The following is a 27,789-nucleotide window of genomic DNA, read 5'->3' as shown; positions in this document are numbered from 1 at the left end:
ATATATATTATTTTCTTTATTTCAAAAAGAGAGATTGAACGGCGCACTTGAAAAATGAAAATGAAAATAAAAATTAAAAAAATAAACTGAGTGAAATACTGAATGCACCTTGCGGTAGCACGTGTTTAGATCTTCAATCATACTGCTATCATCCCTTTTTTCGACGCCTCGACCCATACTCTAGTCAAAAAATCACGGTGGCAATCGTTCCCCTATTTATTCAAAGTTTTGGGTTCCATTCGGGGGCTTGTTCTTCAATACGTATATACATGTCTGCCTATCGCGAGAAAAGAGGAAGGGAGGAAGTAATAGTATTTTTTGGCCTATGACAGTGATCCCTGGTATTATAGGTGGGGAAAAACCCAAAACTTGTCTATCTATGTAGGTAATTGTTCAAAGACTATCCGGGTTATTTAAGCTCTCGCATAAGTATAAACTCTTCAGTTCTAAGTCCAATAGCACACTGCTGCTATCACTAACCTGACTATTTAATTAGTCTGAAAAAAAATTTTTAACGTGAAAATATAAATTTTTTTTAGTGTTTAAGAAATATTTTCTAATTGTTTAATTAAAATTAATCAATAAATATTATTGAGATATTAATTATTATTCAAATTTATATTGGTTAATAAATTGAAAAAAGTTTTTAAAAGTGAATCTTTATGAACTATAAGATTAGTGACATTACTTTGTAGCCAAAAACAAATAGGATGGTAATGAGTATTGAACCGATGGAAAAGATTCCCTTATTTTATAATTATAATCGCAGCAATTCTCATAAGCTTCCAAGACAACGTCATCGAGTAATAGCTGCAGCATATTTGCCCACTGATGTATCTACTGAAATTATTAAAGACGTTGATCTTCAAGAAAATAATGTTCCTGTTGTTCACTATGTAAGTTACTTAATTATAGTATTAAATAGTAATTTTCAGAGAAATGTTTTTATTTACATACCTGTTTGTGTTCACACAATAAATACTCTAATGCGCAAATACTCATTTGGTAAAGTGAAATAGTATAAAGAAAAAAAAAACGATTTTATGAAGCAAAAAATTTTTATTCGCTCCAAAAAATTTTTGCATTATGAATCGAAAACGAAAATCTTCTTGGGGCAAAAAAAAAATTTCTTGAGGTAACAACAATTTTTTTGCCCCGAGAAATTTTTTCTAGTCATGAAAAAATTTTTGTTTTCATTTTATACTGCGAAATTTTTAATTAATTTTTTTTTCTTATAAATTGAAGATAAAAAAACATTATTGAAAAAATTAACAAAAAAAAAAAAAAAAAAAAAAAAATTTTCTTTTTTTCAAATTTTTCTCACACAGAAAAAAAGTATTTTTTGGCGCAAGAAATATTTTGCATTATATATTGTATAGGAAAATGTTTAGGAATATAAAAAGGAAAGGATTACTCAGTAAAGGGTTTATTAATAATTAAAGAAAAGTAATTTCATTTGCTCAAGCTTGGAATCAAACTCAGACCAATTCGGTCTCACGCGAGTACTCTACCTGTGGAATTACCGAATTTTTTGCCGAGCACTGTTCAATTTATCTATATATCAATTGAAGCACTACATCCATTACCCAACGGAATTTAAAAAATAAATTTTGTGTATGCGTTTTATCAGATAAGGATATATACCCAAAGCATGTCTACACATAGTAAAATATTATTCAAAATTTTTCCACAATTTATAATTAAATTTGAAATATATCTCGACATACATTTCACATATATATATTTAAGTACAGTCGAGTCTCGTTATGAGTCCGCTCGTCATGAGTCCGTGAACCAGGATTTCCACGGAAGACCTTCCCCCTCCACAACGTGAAAAAAAAATTAATTTCAGAGTCTCGATATGAGTCCGTATATTCATGAAAAGAAATTAAAAGTTTATTTATCATATTAGTCCTATTTACATATAAGAAACATAACACTCAAGTCAAACGGACTCATAACGAGATACTGGAAACAATCATGTACACACTCACACGCTTAAAAAGTAGGGGAAGTTCAACTCACGACTGTCGCCTGCGCTGACAGAGTGGGGGTACACAAATTCTTAGAATTATATTCCCCTACACCCCTTTATGCGGGTTCATAACGAGACTCGACTGTATATATGTCGACATATATATTTATTTATTCGCTATGAGTGTGACTGCAGCGCCAGACAAAATATGAACTACGGGAGGCTGTCAGAGTATGTTTTTATACGTATGTCAATAGCAAGAAACATAAAAATAAATAAATATTATAAATAATAGTAAAAAAAAAAGTTGTAAAAAATATGTGACAGTTTTATAGTAATTGCAGTTTTGTTTTTTAGCTAAACGAACCAACAATAAGTAAGTATAATGATAAAAAATAAAAAAGATTGCAGTAAGCATTTAGGTTAAGTTGTTTGAAATTCATATCAAAGTCAAAATATGATACTAAGAAAAAAATCAAAATGAAAAATAAATAATTAAATAATAACAAAATAAATACTTTCATGTGTGCTTGCTTACAATTTCAGTAATCATAGCCTCCCGTAACTCCGAAAGTAACCACTGCAAACGCTTCAGTCAATTTGATTTCCCCTACCATGGCTTCACTCAGAGCGAATATGTTAACATATATGTTTGCATGTATGTCTAAATGAATGTCTACATGTATGTTTGATTACAATATAAGTTTTAAAGTATTATGTATCTTAAATTTAATAAATATTTAACTTTGTTGAATTATTTTTCTAGATCAACGTTGCGCACCGAGATGGCAGGTTATATTGCGTCGATAGTCCAGTAAATGCATCTTATTGGTTAAAATTAATAACTATAGCAAATGATGTTCATAGCGAAAACGTAGTCTTGGTAAAAACCAGTGATGGCGTTTATTTGAAAACTATTAAATTAATTCATCCGGGTGAACCATTAATGATGTGGTTCAATCTACAGTTACTTGAAATAATGAATATTCCTATATATTTGTCACCAGTTAATATGGTACAAAAAGACAATTCTTATAGATGTCATATTTGTGATCGATTATTTGCGTATCCAAATCCACTAAAAATGCATCTCGCACTTGATTGTGGTAAATTAGATCAAAGTTATTTATGGAATAAACTAGTGAACAAATACTTGAAATTTCCTTTAGATAAATTTAGGATAGAACTTCCAAGAGAATTCGAATATCAAATGCTTTCAATGCAACATCAAACAAAAAAATCATTACATAGTATCGATATGAAGCACCCAAGAGTAAAGCCATCATTAAGACATTACACGCCAACATCGACATCAAGTTTTTCTATTGCTGAAATTCCGTCAACAACACCAGTAACTGATGCACCATCCAGTTCATCGGAGCAAACATCACCGAATACATCAATTAATTTATCTTTAGAAATTCCTAAATCTCCAGCAACTCTTGATAATGTTGCTCTTAATTCAGCATTTAAGCCTTATCCTTCTAATCATAATCTTACTATGACAGATACAAGAACTCATGATTTAATACCACGTAGTGATCTACCATTTGATTATCCTCATCCTCTAAATGCCCTTTTCCAAGCAAGTTTACGATCGTCAGTACCAATGCCGAATGTTACAAATGAAGCTCAAGCAGCAGAAATGGAAACATTTATTAGCAATCTTGGACGATCAAAAGAAGGACATTACTGTATATGGTGTCGTAAAGTTTATTCACGAAAATATGGATTGAAAATTCACTTACGAACACATACTGGCTTTAAACCGTTAAAATGTAAAGTTTGTTTGCGTCCTTTTGGAGATCCTAGTAATCTTAATAAGCATGTTAGATTACATGCCGAAGGTGGTGAAACACCGTACAAATGTGATCTATGCGGAAAAGTTCTCGTAAGACGAAGAGATCTTGAAAGACATATTAAGTCTAGACATCAAGACAATGAATATGCCTCCAGTCCATCGCCACGTCAATCTTTACTTGACGCATAACAATAATACTTTGATTTTTATCTTTATATTAAAGAGTCTTAAGGTAAATGATAAGTCAGTTTTTTTATCCTTAGTTGACAATTTTAATTTAAGTAGAAGCTAAACAATTATCTAAACGAAAAATTTTAACATTGTAACATATAACATGAATCAAGTCTCTATAATTTGTAAAATTAAAATTTATTTCAGCAATGTGTTAGAAAATTTATCATCTAAACATTATGGTAAGATAATAAATCTATTCATAAATATGACTATTCTTAAAAAAACTCTCTTCTTAAATATTTATATTTCAAAAAATATTTGTTCTTAATTTTTTTTTCAATTTCTATATATCTTTATTCTTAAATACACGGAAAAAAATGAACTATACAAATTGAGAATGACAAGTAATATAATGATAAAGTGATCAATAAATACTATTATTCTATATAGTATTTTTTTCATTTACGATTTAAACGTGAATAATTACAGGATAAGTAGGAAAATTTATTGTCTATGCAAGAAAAATGACTATTTGAACTTTAAAAATTGTAACTGACACTTAGAAAATAGACGACACGTATTATAAAATTAACTATTTGATTGTTAAAATTCCCCATATTGACAACCGGGTTCCGAGTTATAATTTCAAATAGTAATTTTTAGAGTTTTTTTTCCCGTATACCTTCATAATCCTGATTAAAAGAAATGATTCAAAATAATTCAAAACGATTCAATTTTAATACTATATAGATGAACATTCACCATTATGTGAATCGTTTTGTTCAATCAGGGAATATACATGTATATTCTGTATATACTGTATAAAGATGGTACTCCAGCCTAGAACAAGTGGACAGCCTACTTTTTTTTTTTGTATCAGTTCTTGAAATATGAAGAAAACATTTTTTAACTATATTTTTCATATGATTTTATTGCAATTTGTTATGTATATTTGCTATGTAGAGATTGAATAAGAAAGATGTTAAGGAATGGAGATATTTAGAAATAGAGTTAATATCTTGCCAAAATTATTAATACAAATAAAGTATATGTTATTAATTTATTTTTTTTAAGTGATCAGTTTTTGATCTGGATACAAGTTTACTAGTGTGTTTTCAATGAATATTTTTTTACTAAAATTCTAAATTTTTCTATTTTCCCGCGACGTTGTTCTTAAAATAGAAAAATACAGAATTAATATTTTATTTTTAATTAAAAAAAAAACTTTTAATATTAGTATTGCAATAAAGATTTAATATAACCAAATAATTAGTAAAATAAGTCAGATGGTTTCAATTCTAGTCAATAATATCTTCTAATCTATTAGAATAAAAAACTTAACATATTTAAGGCTGGCCTTAAGTATACTATAAATTTTAAAACAAGTAAAAACAAAATAAGTAATTAAAATAAAACTTTTTGTACTAACACCCCGGTATATAATGTATTATAATCATGATTAAGGAATTATTAACATAGTATGTAATATAAAATCATAATATCTACTAAAATGACAATAACTACCCGTAAATTCAAGTAACACTTAATGTAATGTTATTAGCAGTTACTTGTCTACTTAAAATATTTTTACCTAAAGTGAGTATTAATTTCTTTATTCAGTTACCTACATTTTCACTCAGCTTCAACTCTACTCAATTGTAACTCTATCCGATAATATGTATTGCACACCTTGTTATTTGTTAATAAAAAGAGTGGGTTAAAGCTGAGTAAAGTTGTTACTGAATATAGACTATTCATTTTGAGAAGACATGTAACATTGCTATGCTATTTATAAGAATATTAGTAAATCAATTGTTTAACTATTTTGTAACATTGTTTATACTGTAATATATATTGAATATGTACAATAATGTAAATGTAATAATATTACGAGACTGATCATATTATTTAATTTAATTTTATATCCTTAACTTGAATAAAAAGTTTTTAAATTCAATTTGATGCTTGATTTCCTCAATATTTAGTAAAATATATATTTTCGAATATATTGTTTGTACCTATTTAATAAAATTGTTGAATTCGTTCAATGATTAAATATTTTTGTTAAACGATATCTTCAGAATGAATTAACCGATTTGCAGATTCTTTGCAGCTATCGATAGGGTTTCTTGAGACTTAGATTTGATTAAATTTTAAAACCAATCGGTCGCACTTATTAGTATTTTTTAGAAGCAAACAGGTTTTTATCAGAATTATCAAAATATTTTTTAATTTTATTAAAAGCCCACCAATAAAGCAAAGAGCGTAAGGAAGCTTTCCTGTAAATTTTACATCAATCGATTGAATAGAGATAAATAGAATAAACAAAAAAAAATTATTTTAACTTCTTGCTATGATAATTGAAAATTTCCAAAAATCTGGAAAGTTATTGGTTTCGGTCCGATTGTCAAAAACCGGGTTTTCATCAAATGTCGACGTTTTGAGGTCCTAGGAAGCAAGTCTGACCACTTTTAAGATAATATATAAGCGTCTGTACATGTGCACGCGTGTGTGTGCAACAAATAACTTATCAAGTCCAATATATAATAATCAAGGCTAACAAAATAATAACTTTTAGTAATTTATGTAAATGAAAATAACTGGAAAACAATGTGGAATTTGAAAAAATGTTACTCAAGATAATTTGTAGGAAATAAAATTGTCTACAAAAAGATCCCATGATATTTTATGATAATTCTGATAGTGTTACCGAAAAAGTAAAGAGATCTCAAAATTTACTATAACTTCACTTCGAGATCCAATGACTTTTGAACAGATGGATTTATTAAAAAAATGATAAGAAACTTTTTCGTAGAGCGTTTATTTACCTACGAGATTATATCCTGAAATTATCTGTACAATGCGCGATTGCCAAGGTATAAAATTCTAAGCTTAAAAAGTATTTTTTTCCCATGTTATTTTAATGGGAAATCAAACATCATGAAGAGGTACCCTTTAATATTAATATTAAGATAGAGACGATTCATGACGATTAAAAATTTCAAATCATTATGAATTGTCTTTAATCGTAAAATAATATTGCAATTTCTGGTTCCGCATGATGATTAAAGACGATTCATGTCGATTTGAAATTTTAATCGTCATTAATTGTTTTGTTTAATCAGGGATAATGAATATACTAAATGGAAATTTTCGGTCTACGAAATCGTCGAGGTTGTGTTCTAACCGTTTCGCGAAGGATGTTATTGTTGAAAAAAATCGTGCATGCTTTTTGGGTTCTTGTTTTAACTGTGCAACATTCCATGTAAAATATTTATTGTTATTTGTATCCATATTGTTAGATAAGTTAAGGAATTATTTTTAACGTTAAATATTTGTGCGACACAGAACAAGCTATGATGCTGGCCCCTGGGCCTAGTTTGACAAAAACCGGGATCCCCATTGTATCGATAATAAAGAACTAGTCATTATCATCAGAAAAAAAATCATTTCGTTTATTATTATTGCGCATGTGCAAGTTCTATCTTCAGCGAACTTGTAAAATTTTATGTTAAAAGAAAATCGACATAACACATTAAATAGTAAGTTACATAATTATTTTATCAATTAAATTCCTAATAATTAATATTTAATTTTTACAAAAATATGAAAGTTGATTATAATTTAATACGCTAAGTAAACTATAACAATTTTGTCTCGAACACACAAATTGGGGTTATCTCTGTGATGTAACAGTCATGTCAAATTCTATTCATTGAATAAATAATTACTAAATATATTTATTTTAATATATTTAATTGTTTTAAGTACAAAAATGGCAACACTAGCGAGAACTCTTCGGCCAGTTTTTCGGTGTCTCCGAAGTCAAACAAGATCTTATGCCGAAGCATCTGGAAATGAGATGAAATTCACATTTGCTGGTGCTAACCAAGTATATATTGTCAATTAAAAAGTATTTAAATAAATCTATTCATTTATTAATTAATTATTTATCATTAACAGGTTTTCTATGACAATGTTAGTATTCGTCAAGTAGACGTTCCTTCATTCTCTGGGTCATTTGGTATTTTACCTAAACACGTACCCACCTTGGCTGTTCTTAAACCTGGAGTTGTAACAGTTTATCAAGATGATGGTTCAACTAAAAAAGTATTTGTGTCTTCTGGAACCGTTACCATAAATGAAGATTCTAGCGTTCAAGTAAAATAATTTATATTCATATTTTTTTGGCATTATGACAAGTCGCTCCAAAACCTCTCTGTGCAGAGACAACTCTATAGCATTTCCCCACCTGAATCGGCAGATTTCCATGTCTAATTAGATCCTCACTACCTCGTACCAACTTTATTCAAAAGATTTCTTTACTCCATTACATCATTATTCCAAGACAACTCTACACAAATTTTTGAGAAAAATTAAGCATTTTTTTGCTTACCGAGCTTTCTACTTTTTCTCAAAAATTTGGGTAGAGTTGTCTTGGAATAATAATGTAATGGAGTAAAGAAATCTTACAATCAAGAAATATTTTAGCTGAGCTATTAGGACTAACGACGTTCGAATAAAGTTGGTACGAGGAGTGAGGATCTGAGTTGACATGGAAATCTGCCCATTTCTTCATCTAAAACCTGTCTATCGTAAAATAAAACTATTCTTGAATTGATTACTCCAAAACATCTCTATCCAGATCAACTCTCTTCAAGCTCAAGCTTTACTCCGAAATTTTTATTCCATGATAAGATTATCCGATATAACACTATTAATTATCGATTTAACTAAAAAATCATCGATAACTGAGAAAACATGTTAGTTGGGGAGGAAAGGGGTCTGAGATAAAAAAATGAGGATATTTTTGTGATTTTTTTTTTTTTTCAGAGTAACTTTTTTCTTAAAATTTAACAAATTCGTGACATTATTAAGCATTATCCCAAGAATATTTTGCTAAATTTTCATTAAAAAATATTGAAAAATAAGCCAGTGGTAGTGAGGAGAAACGAGTCACCTTAAAAAAAAAGTTTCACCAAAAAACCAAAAAGATTTCGTTAGTACATAAGTTTATCTTAGATTTGAACAAAAGATTTTTTTTCAATAACTACTTATTTTTTAATTGAATAAACAGAACATTTTTTGGCAAAAAGAGTTTTTTGATTGCACCTTTACCAAAAAGTAAAAAATGAATATTTTGTTTATTCCTTCGTTCAAATTCAAGATAAATTTATGTACGAAAGAAATTTTTTTGGTTTTTTGGTTTCAGATGAAGCAGTCATGAGTTATCCTGCCTATAGCATAGAGACATTTTTTTTTTAGGTGACTCAGTTCTCCCCACTACCACTGGCTTATTTTTCAATATTTTTTTATGAAAATTTAGTAGAATATTCTTGGAATGATGCTTAATAATATCACAAATTTTAAGAATTTTAATAAAGGACGTACTCTGTAAAAATATGCTCTTTTTTTTTTTTGTATCTCGGACATCTTTCCCTCCTGAACATGGAAATTCACGTTTTTTTTCAGTTACCGATGATTTTTTAGCTGAGTCAATAATGAATAGTATTATATCGTATAGTCTTGGCGTTGTATCGAAAAGTTTCGGGGTTAAGTTTGAGCTTGAGGAGAGTCGTTTTGAATAGAGGCGTTTTGGAGTAATCAGTTCGAGGATTGTTTTATTTAAGAATAGACATATTTTAGTGGAAGAAATGCTATAGAGTTGTCTGTGCACCGAGAGGTTTTGGAGCGGCTTGTCATGATGCCATTTTTTTTTTCTATGATGAAAGTTTTTCATTTGCTTATATTTATTAATTTATAGATTTTAGCTGAAGAAGCACATCCTGTTGAAAATATCGACAATTCAGCAGCAAGAGATATTCTAAGCAAAGCTCAGCAACAATTAAATTCAGCTTCATCAGACAAAGATAAAGCTGAAGCTGCTATTGCCGTTGAAGTTGCAGAAGCATTAGTCCAAGCATCTGCTTAAATTATTGTATTTAATTAAACAAAAAAAACGTAACTACAACAATTGATTTGTTAATTCATTAATGAATTATAATTAGCGATATACGTTAATTTATAATTTATTATAACACAGTACCATACCGTGTTTAAATATTAAAATTAGTGATGTTAATAAACGTCATTGTAACAGTTCATTGTTGTTATTCTGTATAATACAAAAATAGACAAAAAATCGTTAAACTTAAATTTGTCTCAGTTATTTATTTATTTATTTAATATTAAAATCAAAATTATAAAATATATATACACATTTTTTAAATTTATTCATTTCAAGCTAGCAGACAATTTAAAATTTTCGGATTTTTTTTTTTCAACAAATCAATTACAAGAAAAAAGTAAATAACTAAGAAATGCACATGTAGAAAATTAAGAAATCTATAAATGCAATTTTTTTTTTATAATTTATCGGTTTGAAGAAAATCTAAAAACTATTAGTCGTCGGCCTGCTTCAAAATTAAAAATACATCAATTTAGACCCCTAATTAATTATAATATTGAAAGTGACAGATAAAAAAAAAAAGTTTTCTTTATCAAATAAAGTAAATACTGTCAGGAAAAATTCCAAAAATCCATGTTAAGAATTTTAAGAAATTGTCTGCGACTTTTAGCATCATAAAGATGAGTGTGAATGTAGCAGATATCAGGCAAATTTAAATTTATTAATAATTAGAGTAAATAATTAATGAAATAAAATTTTTAGAAAATGCGCATTTAAAAAATTTTTAAATTATTTAGTGCATTTTTAATAAATATTATTTTTTTCAATTAGTTACTCTATTTATTTATAGTTTTAAATTTGTCTGATGTCTGCTACATTCACTTTCATTGATAAAGACATTTTGAAAAGCTTTTACTATCAAATGATTTCTTTTTTTAAATGAGAATTAAACAATTGATGCATTAGCAAACAATTTCAATGATTTTGTAATTTATTAGGTAAGGTCTTAATGAAAAAATATTTAAAAATATGAAGGTGAATGTAGCAGACATAAAGACAAATTACAAATAAACAAGCTCAACAATTCAAAATATAAAAATAAAAAAATGCACATACTTATTTTCAAATCCTATAAATGCGCATTTTTTTAATTTTATTCGATTTTTATTTAATTCACTTATTTCAAAATTTTTAAAATTGACAATTGTCAGCTAATTTCACTCATGTAAAACTGATCCTGAGGTTAGCAGACAATTGAGAATTTTTTGATTTTTTTTTTTTTTTTCAACAATTTGAATTTAGAAAAAAAAACTAAAAATATGCACATGTAGAAAATTTTAAAAACTAAAGGTGCAAATTTTTTAAATATTTTTTTTTTTTTGTAATTTATCAGTTTGTTAAAAATTTTAAAATTATTTGACGTCTGCCAAATTCAGTATCATATTTAAAATACTTAATATTTTAAATAATTAAATATTCATTACGGTAATTATCCAAATATATATACATTATAACTTTTAACATTAAATATTACTTAGGATGTTAAAGCTTTACTTTTAATTTTATTATGCATGTAACTATACATACGATTCTGGAATTTTCTGATTGGTTATCCCCACTCCTACCGCGTTGTTCATTTCAGTCCTCATCATTATAATTTTAATGTCGCCTGTGTCGCTTGTGCAGTAAGTAGTGAGTTTATTTGGTTGTGATAAATCGTAACCTGAAAATAATTTTGACGTAAAATTATATTTAAAAATTAATAATAAAAATGAGTCGCAGACGAGCTCACGATGATGACGACGGATATGATCGTGCTTACAAAAAACGTCGCCGGGTATCAGAAAATCAAGAAATCGAAGATCGCCTGGAATCTCTTATTATACGAGTGGGTGAAAAATCATCCTCATCATTGGAAAGTAATTTGGAAGGACTGGCATCTGTTTTGGAAGCTGACCTGGGTATTTTTCGTAGTAAAATACTACGAATTCTTACAGACTGTGCTATGAAAATGCCTGAGAAATGTACCGTCTATACAACTCTTGTTGGGTTACTCAATGCCAAAAATTTCAATTTCGGAGGAGAGTTCGTTGATCACATGGTGAAAAATTTGAAAGAATCATTGAAAAATTGTCAGTGGGATGCTGCGAGATATTCTTTACGTTTTCTAGCTGACTTGATAAATTGTCATGTTTTATCATGCGTTTCTTTGATGCAATTATTTGACAACATGTTGGAAACAGCTAATGAAGATGGTGTACCTCAAGTTCGACGTGATTGGTACGTATTTTGTGTTTTATCAACTTTACCTTGGGTAGGTAGAGAATTATACGAAAAAAAAGAACAGGAATTAGATCATTTGATGACAACTATCGAGATATTTATTAACAAAAGAAGCAAGAAACATCAGCCTGCGTTAAGAGTTTGGTCAAGTGATACTCCTCATCCTCAGGAAGATTATCTAGATTGTCTTTGGGCTCAAATAAGAAAACTGCGGCAAAATAATTGGGCGGAAAAGCATATTCTTCGGCCTTATCTTGCATTTGATTCTATTTTGTGTGAAGCATTGCATCACAATTTACCAACACTCCTACCACCACCTCATCACGAGTCATACTTGTATCCTCTACCTACTGTTGTCTTCAGAATGTTTGATTACACAGATTGTCCTGCTGAAGGACCAGCATTACCTGGTAGCCATGCCATTGAAAGATTTTTAATTGAAGAACATTTACGCCAAATTATTGATAATTTTTACTTTGAACGTAAACATTGCGCTGCTAATTTACTTAGTTTTCCATACAAAACAAAAATACCATTAGAATATTGCATTGTTGAGGTAATATTTGGTGAATTATTCAAACTGCCGACTCCAAAATATTTAGAAATAGCTTACGGTTCGATTTTAATTGAACTGTGTAAATTGCAACCGTCTACAATGCCACAAGTTTTGGCTCAAGCAACAGAAATACTTTTCCGGCGCATTGATAGTATGGCTGCTGCTTCATTTGACCGATTTGTTTGGTGGTTTGCGTATCATTTGAGTAATTTTCAATTTCGATGGTCTTGGGAAGACTGGGATTCATGTTTACAACGCGAATCAGAACATCCAAGACCTAAATTTGTTCGTGAAGTTTTACTAAAAGTTCTTCGACTGTCTTATCATCAAAAAATTCGAGACATGATGCCAGAAAATTACGCAGACTTGATTCCTGCTGTACCTGAACCTATTTTTAAATTTGCATCAAAAGGTGCTGGTTCACTGCCTGGTACAGTAGCAGCCAGTGAGCTCGTAGCGTCAATAAGACGTAAATGTACACCTGAAGAAGCTCTTAATATATTAAATGGATTACCTGGACAAAGTGAAAATGAAGAAACCAACAGCTTCAATCCATTGAAAATCGAAGTTTTTGTTCAGACTTTATTACATCTTGGATGCAAAAGTTTTAGTCACAGTTTTGCAGCAATCAGCAAATATCATTACGTTTTCAAAGTTCTTGCTGAAACAGAGGAATCTCAAATTTGTATTTTACAAAATATGTTTGCTCTATGGAAAAATCATCATCAAATGCTGGTTGTATTGACAGACAAGCTTTTGAAAACTGGTATAATAGAATGTAGTACTGTAGCTAAATGGATATTTTCAAAAGAAATGGAAAGTGAATTTACAAAAGTATACGTTTGGGAAATTCTTCATCTTACTATTCGTAAAAAAAATCAACATGTCATTAAATTATCTAAAGAACTTGCTGAAGCTAAAGAAAAATTACGAAGAAATGAACGAGGTTCAGGATCATCATCAGAAGAAGACGAGTCAAATAAAGATTCCGAACGACCATCAGAAGATGCCGTTGAAAGCATGGAAGAAAAATTGGAAGCTGCTGAATCAGATCAAAAAAATTTATTCCTTATTATTTTCCATGGATTTACAATGATTTTATCTGACAGAGTTGACTACAACACTCATTGGTATAAGTGGACTATTGGAAGACTTCAACAAGTATTTCTGGCCCATCATGAGCAAGTTATGAAGTATTCGTCAACATTAAAAAGTCTTGTGTTTGCTGGAGATACTGACCCTCATATTTTAGATGTTTTTCATCAATTTATTTCATTGCGAGCATAAATTTAGTTATCTATGATGTAATTTTTTTTTTTTTCTAGTGTTTAAAATAGTTTATCAGTTAATTACAAAGTTTCTTATGCTTAAAATTATTTAACAATTTAAAAAAATATTAAAGATAATACGTCTTTATTGTTCGTTTAGTAAAAGTAATTTCTTTTTTTTTTTTTTTTTTCAAATATTAAATTCAATTTCAGATAAATAACTTTTTTTTAAAGCAATAAAAATGTAACAAAAAATGTTTAATTACAATAAAAATACAATGAGGCATAATTGTAAATAAGAACATTTAAATATTTTTTTTTTTTTTTCCATTAATCTATTATTAACCGCAAAAAAAATCTATTTATTTATTAAATATAATTCTATACAATAAGACTTCTTTTAATTGTTTAAAATTAAATAACTAAAAACTTTTAATTACATTAATCAAATTAAAAATATATTTTTAAAAAATAACATTTACATAAATAATTTAATAATAAAAATTATAACAAACTTTTTTTTCTCTTATAAAATTTTTTTTCCAATAAAATTAAATATTTAAATAAATTTTAATTTATTTTTTAATACTTAAGAAGTCTTACTAAACTTAATAAGAAATAATATTATTTTATATTCAAGCAACAATCACTAAATGCAAAACAATAGCCATTAATTTTTTTTTTTTTTTTATATCTCAATCAATAATAATGAGTGTCAATGTAGCTGAGATCAGACAAATTTAAAACTATAGATAAATAGATTAAATAATTAATAAAATAAAATTTAAAAAAATGCACATTTAAAGAATTTTGAAATTGATAAGTGCATTTAAAAAATAATATTTACAGAAAATTATTTACTCTATTTATTCATAGTTTTAAATTCGTCTGATGTCCGCTACATTCACACTAGAGTGAAATCACATTTTCTACAAAAAAATAAACATGACCTTTTTTGTCAAAAATTTAATTTCCTACAAAATTGTTCCTATGATTTTTTCGTTTAATCTGCATATTTCATGAGATATTTAAAAAAAAAACCGCGATTGTATTGAAAAATGAATTTCCTGATGATCGTCTTGAAGCACGTGCTCTTTTACTTAAAAAGAAAGAACTAAATTACCCACGTGTTTTTTTTACTAAAAAGAAGCTTTTTATGGGGTTTCTGAGAAAATTTAATTTTTAACGACCACCCTAATTCACGACCATCAATAATAATCAATAAAGTAAGTCATAAGCTCATTATAAAATTGACTAGTAATTATTTATCGCAATAAAAATATTTCTACTGATTATTAGCCAACTGACTTTTACCAATTGTAAACGATAAATTAGAACGTTCAGTCTGTTTATTACAACACCCAGTTCGTTCTATTTCTCTGCAACAATTTTGTTTAAATACTCGCTGGAGTTTTTGCAATGTTTTTAAACATATTACAACACAGCAAGATTCACTGTTATCATCAGATACATTACTATCACCTGCACATTGACGCTGTAAACATTCAACAATTTCATTGACAATATTTAGCTCTGGTAAATCGTCTATTTTTTTATTAAAATCCGACAATTCTGTAGAGCAATTTTGACAGTTATTTGTTTCATTGCATTTACAATCAATGCACTTACATATATCTGCATCAGCTGTTATTTCTTGCAATATATTTCTCTCACTTTTGTTATTATTATTATTATTATTATTATTATTATTATTATTATTATTATTATTAATTTTATTGGTACTTTTTATTGTAATACTATTATTTTCATTAACAGTAGTTATCTTTGGTGATACTGTAAATTCAGTTGTTATTTTATTAACAGTTTCTGTAGTCTCTAATTTATTTTTTAATTCAAGCGGATATGGTTCTGGACCAATTAAATCAACAAGTGAATGAACAGCAGTAGGAAATGCATTAACTTGTTCCCAAGATTCTGTTCTTAATGCCGGTGGTGCTGCTTCTAATGCCATAACATCAATCCAAGGTGATGGAATCTCTTCTTCAGATGCAATCGCTAATTCAACTGCCTCTGATTGATGTTCGTTATCAATTATTTGAGGTAATAAGTTTGTTTCACTCGTTGGAAAATTAAGTCCCTGAAAATTGTCTTCATCAAACAATTGACATGATTTGTTAATGTCAATATTTTTATTATTGTTATTATTATTTGTTTTTAAATTATCAAAAATATTATCCTGTGTCTCTGATATTTCAGTTAATTGTTCAATAGTATTTTGTATACCATCGCGTATTATTTTTTGTTCTAAATTTAATGGTGGAGAATTTGGTTTTCCTGAACTTTCCAATAAAGTATCAGTAGACAATACCAATTGGTCTAGCTTATTTCTATCTTGTACACAAATATTATCTATAAAAATATTTAATTTTTCATATGTGTCATTATTATTAAAATTATCTTTGGTCAAATGATCATCAATTATTTTATCATTTGTTAAAAATCCTGTTTCTACTAATATATTATTTGTACTATTTATTTGTTCTATATTTGGATTTGGCAAATCGAAATTTAAATTATCATTCAAAGAATCGATATGTAATATTGTATTATTATTTTCGATTTCATTATTATTATTATTATTATTATTATTATTATTATTATTATTATTATTATTTGTTTCATACGGCATATTTGTATTATTACTATTAATTAAAGTAAATATAGCTGAAGCTGAAGGTTTTGTTTCATTTACGGATTTCATGGTCGACAATTCATCTTTTCGTGTCTATAAAACAATAAATATTAAATTGATTACGCATATTAAAATCATTACTTATTTAAATTTATAAAATATAATTATTAGTACGACCCAATAAAACCAACTATTTTTTTTTCGAGTCTCTTATGAAAATTTGTTGGTTTAAGATGTTTTAAGAAGCCTCTCAGAAAATCAGCTCGATAAAAAATTTTCAAGCGGGCGCTCACGAATTTTGAAAATATAAAAAATGATTGAAATTCGGATTTTTTTGTTCTAAATTTCTTTTTTCTCGTGACAACTATAATTTATATTTATTAAATCATAACTACGCTAAAAATTTCAGCCCAATATTTAAATATTTAAACGTCACTCAAGAATTTTTAATGTTTCCGAGTACTGTCTCTTGGACATTTTCAAGCGACTCTTGAATATTAATAATAAGTTATTTGCATACTTTTTTCTTTTTTAATTCAATTTTTAGGTTTTTGTGCTTATTCAAAATTTACCCAATTTTATTGTTTAAGACTATCATGTATATTTTCGGTTATGCAAAAGTTATATTTTGGTTTAATGATAATAATTAAGTCATAAAAAATACGAAAACTAATTCAAAGTATTAGTTATGTATTATCAATTAATATTCAAAATTCTTAAGCGCCGTTTAAATATTTAAATATTGGACTGAAATTTTTAGCGTAGTTATGATTTCATAAATATAAACTAAAGCCGCCACGAGAAAGAAGAAATTTAGAACAAAAAAATCCGAATTCCGATCATTTTTTATATTTTCAAAATTCGTGAGCGACCGCTTGAAAATTTGTTATAGAGCTGATTTTCTGAGAGGCTTCTTAAAACATCTTAAACCAACAAATTTTTCATAAGAGACTCGAAAAAAAAAAAAAAAAGGTTTTTTTTAGGTTACCCTAATAATTATATAATAATACCTCTCCATCGATAATTTTTTTATGTGTCTTCATATGGCTTTTTAAACTATGCGGAGTAGTAAATGATCTTTGGCAATGATCATACGAACACGTGTAAGGTCTTTCTCCAGTATGAGTTCTCTTGTGAGTTTTCAAATGATGCGATGCAGTAAATGCTTTTCCGCATCCTTTTTCTCTACACCTGTAACAAAAAATTAAAAATTAAACAATAAAATATTAAAATAAAGAAAATAAATAATAATGATAGTGAAAAATATTTCTAAGTGAAGGTCAAAAGGTAAAAAAAAATTTAAAAAAACATACTTGTATGGTCGTTCTTGAGTGTGAGTGCGTGTATGTTTTTTAAGATCACTTAGTGTTGTAAAAAATTTAACGCATCCAGTTTCTTCACAATTAAATGTATTACCACTGTGTAATCTTTGGTGTGCTCGTAGTCTATACAAAGTATTGAATGCTTTTTCACAGCCATTGTGATTACATTCAAATGGTTTAACTTTAGTATGTACTCGTACGTGAATTTTAAGACTGTAGGATGTAAGAAAAGCCTTGCCGCAATTTGGTTCAGCACATTTAAAACGAAATTCACCTGTAAATTATTTCCTATTTATATACAATACACTAGTTAAAATTTAAATGTTATAAAACAAAATTATATTATTAACTTTTATTAATTACTAATTTTATTATGCACTAACCGAAAAAGCCATGCAGATCGAAGCGATCCCTTTGCAACCATATTCGGACACGGATGTTCAATAATATTTATAGACAAAACTCGAATAAATGTATATGTATAATACATGAAGAAGCTTTTTATGCATATCCATTTTTGTTATTCCATTTATTTATTTATTTATTTTTTTTCAACTGTGGAAAGAACACAACTAAATGGATTTTGCAAATGATTTTTTTAATGAGTTTTTCATGTCACCTGCATTTAAACTTATAGTTTCAATACTTGTTTTAATTTGTCAGTCCCAACAAGCCAATTTTAGACTAATACGATTTAATGATCAGAAACTCATCAGTTTCGTCCCTATAGGAGAGAAACTCATTGATTTCTGACTTCATTTTATTCCTCTCAAAATCATCTTTGTTTATAGGAAACCTCTAGATAAGTGTCATTTTCATAATCAACCAAACTGCCAGTGGTGTGTTGAGAATTTTTAAAATAATGAGTTCAAAAAAAAATTGTTAAATCAATTAAATCGTTTATTTGATAAACCCCATAAATCAAGAAAACAAAATTTTTCAGAAGACACAAAAGTTATAAAATCATAGTTTTTTTTAATTTTTTCCACTCAAACCATTTATTAGACTGATAAAATGAAATATAAAATATGTATTTTAACTCGGAAACTCAGAAATTACAAAAAAATAGCAATTAATTCCAATATTTTAATTAGTCATATAACAGTCAACAATAAAACAGCATTTGAAATTAATTTCCATAAAAAGCGCGAATTTTAAATAACAACAATAAATTATTTCTGTAAAACTAAAACTCCATATGTTTATTTTAGAAACCTCATAAATCATTGACGTATGGGATTTCTTAATTAAATGAAATTGCTATCACCTCATTAATTGTTTTTTAAACGCTGATTCGATGCATATTTTAATTCATTTCTATGGGGGGACATCCAAAGAACCCAAAAATGCAAAAAAATCCTATTTCGAAAAAAAATGTTAAAAATAATAATTAATATAAGAGCGAGAAGAATGACGACGAAGAAAACAATCTTTTGTTTTTTTAATTACTTTTGTTTAATTTTGATTCTTTGTTTATCTATCTGTCATTTTGTCTTTTCTGTCATTAGGAGTCGTTTCATTTAATTAAATAAAGTTATTATTATTTATAATTAAGTCTATTTTATATAATTACAACAAAAAACATGTCTTATGGGATTTTTCAAGTGAACGATTCAATTAACGGCCATCTTTTTCCCTGTTAAATTACTTAAATTTATATACTTAAAATACAGCATTATTTTTTTGCCTCGTTATCGATCAGAAATTAGCCTGTTTTGACTGACTTTAGACATCATAACTCTGCTTCAATGCAGGTAATATAAAAAGTATAATACATGACGGAAGAAAACAAAATTTAAGACTTCGGGTGATGTCAGTTAACTTCACTCTCATCTGAAATGGCCTTGTTTTATCTCTAGCCAAGCAATCCACTATTATATTGTGATATTTAATCTTTTTCCTGATGATAGTAGTTTCATTAAAGCTGCATTATATTAATACTTACCCTTAAACAATAATCCATATCAGAAAGCACGAATAAAATTATGTTTATTAAGGAATTATGATTTTATAGAAACAATTAGGCAGATGCAATGATGAAATATTTATTTGCGATGTTTATGTCAAGCATTGTTAATTGATAAAAAAATGTTATATGTAAATGCACATTGATGTTACTTATGTGATATGAAAAAAAGTATATAATTCAAACATATTCCTATTACCTTTGTGTGTTTTCATATGAGTCCTCAAGTTACCAACAGTACTGTATGTACGTGAACAGCCGTCATATTTACATTCATAACGACTAATGTGTTTTTGATTGGTATCTGGATCAGTACTCTCGATAGTAATAGTTGCATGAGATGGATCGTCCGGCATAAAATCATCTTGTCCTGGATGTATTCGCATATAAATTTCATTTGGGCTGATTGTATGATGTATATATCTGTAATAAATTTTATAAATAATATATATTTTTATAATTTTCAAGAATTTTTTATATTTATTTCAAGTTGAATTAATAAGCTGTCTAATTTAAAAACTCAGTAAGAGCGAGATTTTTAAGTTATTTTAAGGAGGGAAAGCTGACCTGAGATACAAAAAAAAAGAGCATATTTTTGTGATTTTTTTTAACCTCACTAAGAAAATCGATGATTTTCGAAAAATTCGGGAAGTTATGGTTTTCAACCCGATTTGCGGAAATCGAAATTTTATCAGATGTCGACGTTTGAGGTCCTAGGGAGCTATCCTTACTATTTTCAGAATGATGTCCGAGTGTCTATATGTACGTGTATGCGTGTGTGTGTGTGTGTGTGTGTGTGTGTGTGTGTGTGTGTGTTATGTATGTAAACTCTTTATAACTTTTTAACTAATGAATCGATTTGGATAGTTAAGGCCGCAATCAAAGGAGCTTGTTGGCCATCAACTTTTCTGAAAATTTCAGATCATTTGATCAAGTAAACTCAAAAATATTGACGAATTGCGAAAAAAAGTTTTTTTTTTTTTTTTTTTTTTTTTTTATGATTTCTCAGAAACGACTCATATGATCGACTTCAAAATCTGATGGGTTTGAGAATTTATTAAAACGCGCCGATTGCCGCCTCAACCATCAAAATCGGCTAATTCGTTCATGAGATATTGTAAGAGAAAGAAATGCTAAAAAATGATTTTTTTCGAAAACGATGGCATACAAAAGTATTTTCGAGCTCGAAGAGCTCAAGGAGCTCGAAAACAGCGGGAAACAGCTCTCCATGCCGTAGGCAGAATGAGTCGTGGCTGCTTCATCTGAAATCAAAAAACCAAAAAAATTTCTTTAGTACATAAGTTTATCTTAGATTTGAACAAAGGATTTTTTTTCAATAACTAGTTATTTTTTAATTGACCAAAGGAAAAATTTTTGGAAATAATGATAGTTTTTTGATTGCACCTTTACCAAAAATTCAAAAATGGATATTTTGTTTATTCCTTTGTTAAAATCCAAGATAAATTTATATACTAAAGAAATTTTTTTGGTTTTTTGATTTAAGATGAAGCAGTCATGAATTATCCTGCCTACGGTATGGAGACTTTTTACTTGGGGTGACTCGGTTCTCCCCACTACCACTGACTTATTTTTCAATATTTTTTCATGAAAATTTAGCAGAATATTCTTGGAATGATGCTTATTCATGTCACAAATTTTAATAAAGGAGGTACTCTGAAAAAAAAAAATCATAAAAATATCCTCTTTTTTTTATCTCAGATCCCTTTTCTCTCTTAAAGTCTTCTAATCGAAAAAAAAAAAAAAAAAAAAAAAAAAAAAAAAATAACATGCTAAGTTAAAGAAAAAAATCTATTTTTCAATAAAAGATATTTAAAAAAATAAGCTGAGTTTGAAAATAGGGCAGTTTGGATGGAAATAAATTTAATTTAATTATTACAGATTCATTTACACAGAATTTTTTCTTTATTAATATCATATATGATTATCTATTTAAAGATATTTTGGTTTGTAAATTCAAAAAATATTGATTTCATAGACTGAAATTTTAAAACAAATATAACTTCAAGTACTTAAATATCTTATCGTCTTGATAAAAGATTGAAAGACTTATTTATAATAAAAATTAACAGTAAATAATTTTTATTTTTTAGGATTTATAAAATTTTTAAATTTGAATAAATTAATTACTTATCTTTGAAGAAATTTTGATAATTATCTTATGTGAAATAAATTTAATTTTATAATAATTTGGCAATACTCTTGAGCGAAATTTGTAATATGACGTAAAACACAAAAATTATACCTGATATTAGGAAATCATACTTCTGTGTACTCCAAAAGATTAAAATTATTTATAGTAAGAAGGACACCTGCTTGTTTCTGTCTATTGAGTAATAAAATATATTACCGAAAAATCATGCTCATAAACAAAATTCAACAAACGGTAACTACACAATCATATGTTACTTCATATATTTATATACATATACATATATATCTATATATATACATGTGTACATAAATATATACATTTATATATATCATAATAAATCAATGGCAAAAACATCAATAAAAATTTTTTTCAAATTTAACTAAAGTTTCAATTTCAAAAATCTTCAGTGACCTTATAAGGAAGTGAGATACAATTATATCAAGTTTACCATGAAATGATTAATAGTAAAAAATTTAATGACGAGTAATATAAATTACAAGTAAACAAAATCTTGAAAGTGAAATTTAAAAAATAACAACAGTTATAAATAATTATTTATTAAAATATAAAAAAAAAGTCTTACCCTGAGCTGTCATCAGACAATTTCGAAATATAAGAGGCATCTTCATCGTTATATTTTTCATTATCGTTATTAAATGAAATAACCGATTGATCATAAACTTTATCAAAATTTGAAAGATCAAGACTGTCATCCAAACAATCCTGTAAATCATGTGTTATAAGAACACCATCAAAATTATTATCAATACCAACGGAATTTAAATGATCCGAAAATTTATCACTCTCCCACGTCGCCATACTTTTACGTACGTTTATCTCACTCTCACTAACAAATTATTTAATATACTGTAGTAGTTTTATTTTGGACTTTAACTTGGAAATAACTTGAGAGAATTCACTATTTTACATTACACAAATTCATTTTTATCAACACTAATGACATCTTACGTTTAAATTTTCAAACTATACAGTACAAAATAGTCATCACGCGCGATGTTTATTTACTCCATCAGTATACAACTTATCCATCAATATCAAATATAATCAGTAATAAATAAAAACAAGATAAAAAATTAATAAATAATTAATTATTATATAATTCTACTAAAATTTAATTTTATTAATTTTAAATTATGTGCAATAATTATCACTAGTCTATTGTAAGTAAATTTTATTATTCATTTATTTATTTATTTATTTCAATAAATGTATTTGTAGTTAACAATTACTTGATATTTATTCCATTTAGTTTATGTCATACGTCAATTAATTTGCCATTGAACAATCAACTTTTTTTATAAGAATTATGTATCACTTGATGACTTTCATAAAATCCTTAATAACCTTTGTAGCGTAACGATATTTTATTTTTTTATCAAAGCGATAAGAAATATAAAATTCTATTAACATATTTTAGAAAACTAGAACTGTAGATAATAAAATACATGAGTTTTTGTGAAACTAAGTAGAAGGACGGGTGTGGCTGAGTGAATAATAACTTATCTTTATTTTTTCAGTTATCTTGGATGTATTTTTATATACTCTACAATACTTTATTTAATATAATATAAATTTATATTGTTGTTAATTATTGAATAATTAAAATGATTAGTAATCAAGAGTTACGTGTTTTATCAATTCAAAGTCATGTGGTATCGGGATATGTTGGTAATAAAAGTGCGACATTTCCGTTGCAGGTAAATGGAATTTTTATTTATTTTATTAGAAGTATTTTGAGTAAATAATATTGAATTAAAATAGATAATTAGTAAAAATAATTTATTTATTTACAGCTACTGGGATTCGAAGTTGATGCCATAAATTCTGTACAATTATCAAATCATACTGGTTACAAAGTCACTAAAGGAGATATTCTTAATGATAAAAATTTGAGTTAATAACTAATTATTATAAATTTACTCATTTGAGGGGGGAAATAGGTCTGAGATACAAAAAAAAAAGGATATTTTTTTGATTTTTTTTTTTCAGAGTATCTTTTTTATTACCATTTTAAAAACTTGTGATATTATTAAGCATCATTCCAAAAATATTCTGCTAAATTTTCATAAAAAAATATTGAAAAATGTGCCAGTGGTAGTAGGGAGAACCGAGTCACCTAAAAAACAAAAGTCTCCATGCCGCAGGCAGGATAACTCATGGCTGCTTCATCTGAAATCAAAACACCAAAAAGATTTCTTTAGTTCATAAGTTTATCTTGGATTTGAACGAAGGAATAAACAAAATATTTATTTTTGAATTTTTGGTAAAGGTGGAGTCAAAAAACTCTGATTTTTGTCAAAAATAACTCCTTTTGTTTAATTCAAAAATAAGTAGTTATTGAAAAGAAAAAGTCCTTCGTTCAAATATAAGATAAACTTATGTACTAAAGAAATTTTTTTTGTTTTTTGATTTCAGATGAGGCAGTCCTGAGTTATCGCGCCTACCGCATGAAAACTTTTTTTTTACGGTGACTCGTCTCTCCTCACTACCACTGGCTTGTTTTTTAATATTTTTTCATGAAAATTTAGCAGAATATTCTTGGAATGATGTTTAATAATGTCACAAATTTAAAAAATTTTAATAACAAAGATACTTTAAAAAAAAAAATCACAAAATTACGCTCTTTTTTTATATGTCAGACTTCTTTGCCCCCTTAATTATCACTGTAAGTAAGATATATAAATATAAAATATTTTTCATAGGTCAGTTAGTTGACGGATTAGTCGCAAATGATTTGCATCACTACAGTCATTTACTTACTGGATATGTTGGATCAGCTTCATTTCTTGAACAGATTGCACAATTAATTCCGGTATTAAAGAAAAAAAACCCTAATCTTATTTACTGTTCGTAAATTTTTATATTTTATTTGAATGTACCGTTGCCTTAATTAATGCCAGGTAAAAGTGTACGTTCGCATAGAAATCTTCAGCAGGCGTTAATTATAACAACTTTACATTTAATAATTTTTTTAAATTCTATGACAATATTTAATTATTAATTATTATTCGCAGTATGCGATCCAGTTCTAGGGGATGATGGAAAGTTATATGTACCTGAAGAATTAATAGAAATTTATAAAAAAAAAATTGTCCCTTTGGCTGACATTATAACACCAAATCAATTTGAATTGGAGTACATATTTTTTTTACCAAATACTTGTAATATAATTATTATAATTATTACTTTATTTTTCGTTTAGATTATTAACTGATAAAAAAATAACGACAATAGATGATGTGAAAATTGCTATGAAATATTTATATGAACAAGGACCAAAAACAGTTGTTGTATCATCAATAGACATCAATGATGATTTGACAGCCATTGCTGGAAAATCCAAAGGTATTTTTTTTTTAATTTAATTTCAAGATTATGAAAATATTTAAAATAATTATTTATTTTTTTAGATGAAAAAATGATTAAAATTGACATTCCTAAAATTCCATTAAGTTATGTTGGCTCGGGTGATCTTTTTGCTGCATTATTTCTCGCTCATTCAACTTTGCAAAGTAATTTAAAAGAAGCTTTGGAAAAAACAATTAATACATTGCATGCTGTACTTTTGAAAACAATGGAAAATGTATCAGGTATACAATCACTATACTTCCAATTAAATAATTTAATGCTTGTTTACGGAATCAAATTTACTATTGAAAATTTTCAATTTTTTTCCAGTATATCAAAATAGAAATGCACAAGAAGCAAGAAAAAAAGAATTACGCTTAATTCAAAGTAAACATATTATTGAAAATCCTCCAATGAAATTAAAAGCTGATTTATTATAATGATTAATTAAGTTAAATTATACATAAAATTATATCAGAGTGCAAATAGGTATTGAAAGATGGATATTGAGTACAAGTTATATATACATTTTTTTTGCTGTTAATATGCCGTAGTTCATAAGCCTGATAAGTATATGTTCGGGTGGTCGTTAAAAATTGAGTTTTCTCGTTTTTTCTTAAATATAGACAACTTTGTAACTCGTAACATATCAATCATTAATGCTTGTAATAGTTTCTATATACTTAGAAAAATGTTATTTTAAGCATTCGTAATTTTTAAAACGCTCAATTCATAAGATCTAAAAAAAGTTTATTCAAAATATCTACATAAATACACACTTTTTATAAAAAGTGAATATGACCTTTTTTGTCAATAACTTAATTTCCTACAAAATTGTTCCTATTATTTTTTCCTTTAATCTGCATATTTCATGAGATATTTAAAAAAAAACGCGATTGTATCGAAAAATGAACTTTGATCGTCTTGAGGCTCGTGTTCTTTTTACTTAAAAATAAAAACCAAATTCCCCACGTATTTTTTTCACTAAAAAGAAGCTTTTTATGGGGCGTCTAAGAAAAATTATTTGTTAACGATCACCCTAATATATACATTGTAACGAAAATGAAACTGATCTTTTTAAAAATTTGAAAATCTAGAGGCAAATGCCTTCTTCTCTTGTTTTATAGAAACGTGACTAGAGTCAATTTTTTAACGACATTAAAACAGCGAACATCTGTATATCAATAAACTATCTTTCTTTGTCTTTTCTTATACCGCTGTAAATTATGGTGTTGTTATTAATAATTTAATTGTGTTATTATTGTAATATAACGACGTTGTAATTAGCAAAGTGTCTAACTTCATTTCAGAAAATCCTCCATTTATGTGAAAAAAAGTAATTGAAAAATTTTTTTTTCATCTAAAAATCAATTCCATATCTAGTATATGTATAATATTTTTGTCTAAGTTACTCGAATAATATTGTTTCTATTACTATTTGAAAATTGTACAGAATCACCTACTAAAAAATATTAAGTTAGACAATTTGCTAATTAGAACGTCGATAAGTGATATTATAAGTTACTGTTATTTCAATATATATAAGAATATTTAAATATACAAATGAGTATTTATTAAATACAAATAACGGAAAAAAAAACAAATTGTCTTCGAATTAATTTTAAAACTATTAAGTAATTTCGTTATTTAGCTGTTGATATTTATTATGACATAACAATTTATAATCAGATATTAAATATTTATATGATAAGTAATGAGAGTTTTAAAGTTTTTTCTCATTAAATACTCCAGAAAAAAAATCAAAATACTAATAACTGTATATCAGCTTAAAAAATTTTATATACATAATTTTATAATTCACGTGAATTACGGCAGACGATCTATATGTCCTGTATTCTTCATATTCGCGACCGGTTTCCACCTACGACTCGTACGGACTCACTCGTGCATGTGAATAGTATACATAGATTTTTAGCCATTGATTTTCGTTAGATCTTATACATCCCCCCGAGTAATATAGATAATATAGATACTATATATACCCTCGGTTCAATTTGAACATCCACTACTCTGCATATATCTGCACTTAGCTTTTTGTCTAAAGTGTTACATACTGCAAAATTCTTTAATATTAATTTAATATTTAAAACATTATTTTTATTGTTTATAAACAATAATTACTGATCCTGGTCACAGCACCACTGTTACATACTGAAAATTTTCAATATTTAATTAAAATGTTTTTAATTATTTACAAAAGTCCAGGTTTGTCCTCATTGAAGTGTCTAATGACGCCAAACCAAACACGGCCCTGGTCGTCGATTATTTTATTAATTATTAATTTTATTTCATTTATGCGATTTAAACTATTTTCCGACCC

General features: G+C 27.2%; 5 protein-coding genes across 6 annotated transcripts; 4 read left to right on the top strand and 1 right to left on the bottom strand.

The window, feature by feature from the left end:
- Window positions 1-413: 413 nt before the first annotated feature.
- Window positions 414-5,872, top strand: LOC103570552 (sal-like protein 1). The gene is made up of 2 exons (XM_008548332.2): window positions 414-896; window positions 2,742-5,872. The coding sequence occupies exons 1-2, from the start codon at window positions 711-713 to the stop codon at window positions 3,963-3,965; spliced, it is 1,410 nt and encodes a 469-aa protein (XP_008546554.1). The 5' UTR covers window positions 414-710; the 3' UTR covers window positions 3,966-5,872.
- Window positions 5,873-7,396: 1,524 nt separating this feature from the next.
- Window positions 7,397-10,054, top strand: LOC103570553 (ATP synthase subunit delta, mitochondrial). Its single transcript, XM_008548333.2, has 4 exons — window positions 7,397-7,492; window positions 7,719-7,842; window positions 7,914-8,111; window positions 9,715-10,054. The coding sequence occupies exons 2-4, from the start codon at window positions 7,726-7,728 to the stop codon at window positions 9,880-9,882; spliced, it is 483 nt and encodes a 160-aa protein (XP_008546555.1). The 5' UTR covers window positions 7,397-7,492; window positions 7,719-7,725; the 3' UTR covers window positions 9,883-10,054.
- A 1,467-nt stretch (window positions 10,055-11,521) lies between these two features.
- Window positions 11,522-14,262, top strand: LOC103570554 (nuclear cap-binding protein subunit 1). Its single transcript, XM_008548334.3, has one exon. It carries the CDS (start codon window positions 11,630-11,632, stop codon window positions 13,982-13,984), a length of 2,355 nt encoding a protein of 784 aa, XP_008546556.1. The 5' UTR covers window positions 11,522-11,629; the 3' UTR covers window positions 13,985-14,262.
- A 532-nt stretch (window positions 14,263-14,794) lies between these two features.
- LOC103570556 (putative uncharacterized protein DDB_G0291812) lies at window positions 14,795-22,998 on the bottom strand. The gene is made up of 5 exons (XM_053737350.1): window positions 22,663-22,998; window positions 20,106-20,329; window positions 17,932-18,214; window positions 17,629-17,809; window positions 14,795-16,711 (listed from the first exon to the last, which is right to left on the bottom strand). The coding sequence occupies exons 1-5, from the start codon at window positions 22,896-22,898 to the stop codon at window positions 15,251-15,253; spliced, it is 2,385 nt and encodes a 794-aa protein (XP_053593325.1). The 5' UTR covers window positions 22,899-22,998; the 3' UTR covers window positions 14,795-15,250.
- A 158-nt stretch (window positions 22,999-23,156) lies between these two features.
- On the top strand, window positions 23,157-26,988 carry LOC103568710 (pyridoxal kinase). Of its 2 annotated transcripts, XM_053737351.1 has the most exons (8): window positions 23,157-23,260; window positions 23,618-23,797; window positions 23,894-23,993; window positions 24,803-24,946; window positions 25,115-25,235; window positions 25,303-25,445; window positions 25,511-25,690; window positions 25,779-26,988. In XM_053737351.1, the coding sequence occupies exons 2-8, from the start codon at window positions 23,705-23,707 to the stop codon at window positions 25,886-25,888; spliced, it is 891 nt and encodes a 296-aa protein (XP_053593326.1). In that variant the 5' UTR covers window positions 23,157-23,260; window positions 23,618-23,704; the 3' UTR covers window positions 25,889-26,988. The 2 variants fall into 2 exon arrangements, with proteins under 2 accessions (XP_053593326.1, XP_008543892.1); XM_008545670.3 differs by lacking the exon at window positions 23,157-23,260 and having other exon boundaries at window positions 23,385-23,797.
- The last annotated feature ends 801 nt before the right edge of the window (window positions 26,989-27,789 follow it).

This window comes from Microplitis demolitor, chromosome 3 (assembly GCF_026212275.2).
Source record: "Microplitis demolitor isolate Queensland-Clemson2020A chromosome 3, iyMicDemo2.1a, whole genome shotgun sequence".
Classification (NCBI taxonomy): domain Eukaryota; kingdom Metazoa; phylum Arthropoda; class Insecta; order Hymenoptera; family Braconidae; genus Microplitis; species Microplitis demolitor.
This window is presented reverse-complemented; position numbering and strand designations above follow the sequence as displayed.